This window comes from Teleopsis dalmanni, chromosome 2 (assembly GCF_002237135.1).
Source record: "Teleopsis dalmanni isolate 2A chromosome 2, ASM223713v2, whole genome shotgun sequence".
Classification (NCBI taxonomy): Eukaryota; Metazoa; Arthropoda; class Insecta; order Diptera; family Diopsidae; genus Teleopsis; species Teleopsis dalmanni.
The window spans coordinates 175,806,836-175,815,254 of NC_051847.1; the positions used below are offsets into that span (position 1 = coordinate 175,806,836).

General features: G+C 25.6%; 1 protein-coding gene across 1 annotated transcript in view; it reads right to left on the reverse strand.

The window, feature by feature from the left end:
* Positions 1 to 4,251: 4,251 nt before the first annotated feature.
* Positions 4,252 to 8,419, reverse strand: part of LOC119676225 (serine/threonine-protein kinase Doa-like) — a 4,330-nt gene continuing 162 nt past the window's right edge. Inside the window, exons 2-9 of the mRNA XM_038087460.1 lie at positions 8,220 to 8,333; positions 7,668 to 7,758; positions 7,428 to 7,598; positions 7,177 to 7,346; positions 7,000 to 7,113; positions 6,720 to 6,910; positions 5,826 to 5,915; positions 4,252 to 4,372 (exon numbers count right to left, since the gene is read on the reverse strand). Of these exons, the coding sequence (XP_037943388.1) occupies positions 4,290 to 4,372; positions 5,826 to 5,915; positions 6,720 to 6,910; positions 7,000 to 7,113; positions 7,177 to 7,346; positions 7,428 to 7,598; positions 7,668 to 7,758; positions 8,220 to 8,333 (1,024 nt within the window). The 3' untranslated portion in view covers positions 4,252 to 4,289. The remainder of the gene's footprint in view (positions 4,373 to 5,825; positions 5,916 to 6,719; positions 6,911 to 6,999; positions 7,114 to 7,176; positions 7,347 to 7,427; positions 7,599 to 7,667; positions 7,759 to 8,219; positions 8,334 to 8,419) is intronic.

Genomic DNA, 8,419 nt, shown 5'->3' on the forward strand with positions numbered 1-8,419 from the left:
CCATATAGCAACCATATATAGAATATGCAATAAAATATTCAAAAGAAAAATATAAAAACAGTTTACATTTAGTTATAAAAGTGAACAATAAAATATTTACTTGAGTTATAGTATAAGTACAAAAAAAATATTATTTCAAATAAAAAAAATTATTTTAAATAGCCATATAAAGGAATAATATTAAAAACCGAGCTGTTTAAACCATGTGGCTGGCTATATAAACATAATGAAAGAAATGGATTTTTAGAATAACCAAGGAGGCTTCTTGGTTTTTCTTCAGATTTTTCTTATTTAATGAGTCTCCTCAATTATGCGTACTTACAAGGAATCTGTTGTCATTTCAAAAATCGTTTTGCAGAAACGGCATATATAGGTCTCTGAGAGAACAATTTTTCTTAGATGTGGTACTACAATTTGCAGGTTCGTTCAGAAACCTTTTGAGAATTTTAACATATTTTCTGCTTAGTGCAAGTTGTCTCTTTTTTAATCTGTCTATGGTCTTAAGAGTTCGTTTAAATGTTCTTAAATTGGGATTTTATTCCGTGTCTGAGTTCTGACAAAGTCTAAGACCACCAAGACCGTTTGGTTATCAGACTTTATATTGATAGTTGCTCAATATTTGTTTCCTCTCAGACTTTCAAGAGTAAATTAAGAAAATTAAGAAAGGTAGATCATTGTATGCCTATCATAGTGTTAGCATCCTAAATTTTCGAACTGTATGTCAGACTTTGGAACTCCCAAACAGAATGAATTGTAAGATTGTTAGTGAGGGAATGAAGATTATAGTACACATGCCATAATGTTATCATCCTTTAGTTGCGTCCTATATATCTACGAGTTTTATGAACTCAGAAAAGCATTGATATGAGGGAATGAATATCTACAATATTCCGCAATATTTCGATATTGCCATCCTCAAGTTTAGACCTCTATATCGAATTTGTAAACCCTTATTTATTTAAGTTAAAATTTCTGTACCTTTTTCTATTCGTTTTTAGTTTTTAAAATTTCGCACTTCTGTTTAATAAAAACATTATTTATTTTTAAAGAATATTTTGTTAAATTTTAATAATATTCAAAAATGATTTCGCTCTGAAAACTTTATTTTTCTACCATAAAAAAATAAAAATTTTAACTATTAACTACTACGTTATTAAACAATTTGTATGATGCTATACAATTGCTCTATATATTATATAAAATAGACTTTAAACTGTCAAATAATTTTTAATAGATCACTTTCTAGGATGGTAACTCATGGGTGTTTCAATTTCTATATGCATAGTCTAAATTTTAAAACTTAATATATCTCAAAGACCGTAGTACCATTATAGCATATTTTTGTACTTCATTCAATGCAAACTCACTATAACTCAAGGCAAAGTATTTTTAAAGTCATTTTTACTAAAGAAAATAATACTTAAAAAGCAAATAGAACAAATAAAATTTAGTTTTTTAAAATTTACATATACATATACACATATATTGAATACACATAAACACACATGTATTATTTATTTATGATTGCAAGATTACTAAAAAAAAAATTTAATCCAAATATCTTTTATTAAAAATTAATAATGTGTATTTCACACAAAATATATACAAAAGAAAAAATACAACAAAAATTATAAATACGAATATGTATGCATTAAAACTATTATATGGAAAATATAAATAAACATATAAAATATTCTGAAACGTAAAAAAGTCATTGATTTATTTTGAATTTATGATAATGTATTATAGTATATAAAAAACAAGGTAAGTAATATTTATTTATTAAGTATATAATGTATTTATAAAAGGTCATTCATTTTCTTTGCCGACACTTGCCGGAAAATGTATTCAGTTTAGGAACTACATGTCTAATTACGTGTCTATCCGATATAGCAGGCAGAGGAATTAAAAATATTTCCCGTTTTATTCAGTAAAAATTGATTCCCGTTAAAAAGCAAACGAATTTTTATCTTAAGTTAAATTACTATGACAATTAATCCAATTGTTCAGACAATGTAGCCCCTTAATACATATGTTCTACTACTACTTGTGAACCCACTACTTCACATTTAAGTAACTTATGCGTAAAGGAGTTATAGCAGCTACTTAATTATGAATTAATTATTAAACCAAGCGTTGGACACTTCTTTCTTTGGAATTACGAAAATAGCTGGCGTGCCCCTACAACTGTAGCATTAGAATGAACCCATCTCAAAGACATATATGAATAGTGTGTTTTACGAGGTAGGCTATTACTGACACCTACCAACGATCATATCATATCCTATTTTCATATGTGTTGTATATATACTTTAACCAGAGCTTTAAAGTGAAATCCCGACATTTTCATATAACTGCACTGAACTATTGGGTTGGGGAAATTTATTTTAGAAAACTATACAGTTCACAGCCATGATCTTAATAAATGTTCCCTGAAGATTTAAAGATTCAATTGAACTGCTTCAAAAGAATTAATAATTTTATTTAAAATTTATTTAAATTTTATTATTTATTATTCATTAATTATTTTTTATCAGATTCGTCATAGTTAAAAAACTGCGGTGAATTTGATCCGTCTTATTATTAGGTTAGTGTAGCAGAAACTTAAGAAAAAACTAGGCATCTACTTAGCTTACCAATAGAAGTTATAACTAATATAGTGGTGTCTTGCTGTGACCCGTAAAAACTTACATATATATCAGAAACCATATAAGTATATAAATATATGGGCTAGCATGTAATTGAGTGACGAGATGAGAACGTGGATGGTTCTTGTCGTAGCTTGCATAAACTCTCACTGACTTTTCAATAGACACAGTCTTAGGCTGAGAGTGTTCCTGTTTCGAATATTGTAGACATTTTGGAAATGAGATATATATGATAAAACATCTATTTTATAGCACACAGCTTTTGGCAAAAGCAGATTGATTGATAGACAATTATATCAATTAATTCTAGCACAGCAGTGTCTGTCGCTAAGATTAATAACAACCTGCATTTTATTAGGGTCTCAAAATTGTGACATAATTTACAAATAGTAAAGGAGTACAAGAGGTTTACAGTCCTTCATATTGATTCAGTATCCTCTTTGAGACTATAGTTTCAAAGCAACAAAGTTCTCAATAGGCCTCCGCCTGATATTTATATAGGTAAGAAAAGCGCCATCATCGTTTCGCAAGAATTGTTCTAGTGCAATTGAGATCAAGGTTAGCTATGTGCTAAACATTTACTTGTCACGCATAAATGTGTGGTTTAATCTGCTCTTCATCGTTAAGCAAGAGCTGTCTTAGCACAATTGATTTCAGGATATGGCCATTTGCTAGACTGTTACTTGAAACTAATCAATTTGTAACATAAAAGCTCAACTAATCATAACGTTATCTATCTATTCTCATACCGTAAAGCAAACACCACTTATACAGTTAAATTCTATGGGTTATTGGCTCCGACCTATTAACGTTGTTAAGTTACTTCACCTCGAAGCTATTTTACTTCTTCTTCTCACTCAACTTTAATAGAATAGCATCCTAATCCACAGGATTAGGACATTTAATCCCTATTGCTCATTATCTCCGACATATTGAGGTTGCCAGTTTACTTCACCTCGAAGCTAATTTTCTACTTCTTCTCACTTAACCTTAACGTAATTGCATCCCGATCATTGAGAATTAAATATTTAGATTCATGTACCATTTGATACCAAATAAATTACGATATTATGTTAACAGGTACAGACTATAACAACATTAATTATAATTAACACAAAAATTTTATTTTTAATTTTTTATTTATACATATCAGATTTTACATTTTAATTTTATAGAATTGAAATAACTAAAATTTTGCATACATACAAATTAATTTAAAATGATATAATGATAATCAATTATAATAATAATAATAGTTTACGATTACATATTATAAGCAAATTTAATGAAAAGTTAACTAAGAACTAAACATGAAATCATCAGTTGGTTTTTATTAAAAATAAAATTTCACAATTCTTACATTGTTTTAAGAATTTAATATAGAAAACTTTTAATATATTAAACTATTCATTTACAAATATGTATATTTTAAATTATACATTTTCATAAAATTTTTACATTTGACAATTGTTTTTTTTGTTTTGTTTTTAACTTAAGACGGGCCTGGTAAAAATATATATTTATTTATTTAATTTTATATATGTATATATATATATATATAAATTTTATTTTAACAACAAAATTGAAAAAATTCTTTATCATCATAAAATCTTAAAAAAAATTCACTCAAAATAAGTAATATTATTTATATTTTTTAATTTTCTTGAATTCCATAGCTTGTAAAAATAGTTGTAAATCAACAGCTTGTATTTGCCCATCGATATCTTAAAAATAAAAAAGTTTTTTTTATGAATAAGAAATTGTATAATTTTACAATTAACTTTAAACTTAAAACTAATACATCATTGTTTCTAGAAGTGATTTTAATATGCTATACAATCAAATCTTTTATAGCAAATTGATGGGGATTTTAATTTAAAGCAAATCATAAAGTTGTCTTTTTAAAAATTTTAAATATTTTAATTTCCGTTACAAAATAGATATTGCGGTAAGTTTAGCAATAATTTTATTTTTTAAAATTGTTTTTTCTTTTTTGGTAATTTATTTAGTTACAACGGTGTTAATATATTTTTAATTTTTTAAATAATTTAAATTTTTCATCAAGACTTTATTAAAAATTAAAAAATTGTTTTTATGTTTGCTATTTTAAATACAAAATATATATGAGCTGTTTGCACACTTTTTACAAAAAATTGTAACAATATTTTTTATAATTTTAATTATAATTATAAATATATATGTATATAAAAATAATTATAAGTATTAAATTTTAAGTATATTTAAGACGATTTGGTTATGCTATATTTGCTTTCAATTTTCTTTCATATTATTATGATTAAAATGAAATTTATGAGACTGAAGCACTTTTAAGTAAATGAGCAACAAACAATTTCTAAAACTCCATAGACATTATAAACATTAATTGGTTTTTATATTAAAAAAAGAAAAAAAACTCAACAGCTACACTGGGTGCTCAACAAAACAGGAACAAAATTATATAGGAAAACATATGGTTAGGTAAACATATTGATATATATGTTATATAAATATATATAAAACTACTTTTTTTTAAAACTGACTGATATGCTTAAAATTTGAATAACTTTGTTTAAATTATAAATAAATTGAAATTATTTTTTGTTGTTAAATTTGCAACATAAAACTGAATAAATGTAATTTAAAACATTGAAACATTTAATCAATGATTTTTTTTATAATTAGTAAAATATATTGTTAATAAGTAACTAGTTTATTTAGCTTCTTATAACAGAAGGACAAACATAGAGAAAAATATATAGTAGTATATAGCAGTATTTTACTGAATTAAATTATGATGAAATTAAAAGATATTGAAATGTCCATAAAAAATGATACATAAAAAAGCTAATATAGAATATAAAATATATTATTAGCTTACAATATACTTTAATAATTTTTTTTTATAAATATACTGTTTTGGATATTTTTTAAGTAGCAGCTGTTTTAAGTTTGTCTTCACAGACCGAATTTTATGTCTGTTTAATAATTATCAAATATTATTAATGTTCTGTTGGTGTTCTAACAAACATCAAATTTTCTAATTATTATTCTATTATTGTTATAATTGTCTCGTTAGTTGTTGTTGCTGCTGTGATAACCTTTGAACTTCTTAGCAGTAACCAAATCGTGCTAAATCTCATCTGGATAAACTATGAGAACGCTCACGGCTGCTACTACCTGATGAGGTATTTTGTTTAGTGTTACCAAGATCACCGATACGTTGATGAGGTGGAAGTTTTTCGAAAAATGGATGCCTCAAGGCTTCACCTATTAAAGAGAAAAACATAAATAAAAATTAGTTTATAATAAAAAAAAAATTATGAATCATTCGAAAAGAGCGACACCTTCTTTTCTATATTCAAAACGAATTTATTATTTATAATATTTAAATAGTTTATTACGTTCATTAACTCTATCATAGTTTAAGCTATACTGGTCTTTTATTAATATGGGAGATTGCGCGCTGCGATCTAGAGTTCTTTTATCTAGAGTACTCTCTTTAGAGATTCAGAATATTATTTTAACTTCAAATATATTTTGATAAATTGCGGTATTAAACTTACTTGAACCTACTTTCAAACTATTATTTTTACAAAATCAAGTTGTACTGAAATGATTCCTTTGACACATTTAACATAAATACTTACTGTATTTTAGGAATGTACTAAGCCTACCTTTCAAAATAGTTGAAAACATTAACTTTATTTACACAATATAAAGAAAAACAGTTCTCAGTTACGAGAAATTTTATTTTAAATATTAAATAATTATTAACTGTAATTAAATTAAAAAATCAAACAAATTTTTTTTATAACTATTATTCATTCAATTAAAAATAATACAGCTTCATTAAGGAACCATTTCAGTTGTTCAAAATGTTAAAATATACATACAAAATAAGACAAATTTTAAAGAAACACTTGTTTATATTATTATAGGACTAACATAAAAAACGTTATGTTATTAAGTAGTTAATAAATACATTAATACGATTATTAAATACTGTAATATTATTAAAAACACATAAATACTTTTTTTTAGTACTTTTAGCATGAGAACATAAACACTTACCTAAAGTAACACGTTGGGATGGCTCATATTCAAGCATTTTTTTAATTAAGTCGAAGAGTTCACAATGATCCTCAGTATCACTCATTTGATATCTGAATAATGGCTTACAATGATCGCGAACGTAACGTCCAGCTGATGACTTTTCATCCCAATCCAACTTACCGTGGTAGAAATATTTAGTTTTAGTTTTGCTGTAAAGAGTATGGTTACTACAAATTAATCAAATTTCATGAAGTAAACTGCGCGTAAATAATTGTAAGCGTGTTTTGCTTTGCATTACCGTGCCATCCTATAAGGAATTTGTCCAAGTATGCGCTCCATCATGGCAAGATGTTCGCGATTTTCATGAGTTTGAAATAGTGTAATACCCAAATACAGTTCAAATAGAATGCAACTATTTAAATAAAATTTTATTATTCAAAAAATAATATAAAATAAATAAATAAAATAAACTTACCCAATAGACCAAACATCACAAGGTTGTGACCAACCTAATTCTAAGATAACTTCTGGTGCACGATAATGACGTGTTGAAACAATTGTGCTGTGATGTTCATGATCAAATGTAGCTGAACCAAAATCAATAAGGCGGACATCAGTGTTTTTGACACGTCGCACTTCACAATTCTATTGTAAGATAAAAAAAAATTTATTTTTTAATTAATTTAAAATTAAATACAAATTTTTTTTTTCTATAATAATACTTACTAGCTTATGATTATAGTGTGTTGCATACTCTGAGTCAACGAAAAGTATATTTTCTGGCTTAAGATCGGTATGTGTCAAATGATTGTCATGTAAAAATTTGACCGCATAACATAATTGATAGGCCATGTGCCGTACTTGCTCCAATGGATACGGTTCATAGTTGTTCTCACGCTAACATAACGAATATTTAGATATTATTTTTAATATGAATGAGTCAAGTATTTCAAAAAAAAAACTTACCAAGAAATCGAAAACACTCAAGCCCAACATTTCAAAAACGATGCACATGTGGCCGTGATAGTCAAACCAATCAACCATTTTAACACATAAACTGAAAGTAAATAATAAAGAAAAAGAAATTAGTTTGCAATTAATTATAATATAATTTTTTTTTTGATACGACATAATTTATAAATATTTTTAGAAGAATTAATAATTATTTACACTATCAGCGAATTGTTATTAGGATCAAATAAAAACAATTTTTTTATTATCAGGACTAATCACTGAACATTATTGATCCAAAAAGGGTATACAAGTGTAGACATATTTTGGGATATTATATATTATTATTGCCAGCATAATTTCTATAGTTCATTCCAATCTTAAAATTGTCAACGTTTTAAATTTTTCTAATTTCTATATAGGGACGTGATATTATTACAACTCAGTGTTTATATACATTATTAACAGAAAGTAAACTCAAAACAATCAAATTTCTATTTTCTGATTATTTGCTTTGAAAATTCTCTTTAACATATAGATAATTTTTAACTATTATTTAATACTTACTGATCACAATGTGGATCCTTCTGTGATATTCTCTCTAAAACATTAGTTTCGAGTTTAGCGGCTTCACGATATTTTTCCACATTTTTAATAATTTTTAATGCCATACAGTAATCTCTGCAAAGGTAATAAAAAAAAAAAATATTATTTTTAATATTAAAAACCACATATTATGTATTAAATATAAAATAAAAATGTTTTTC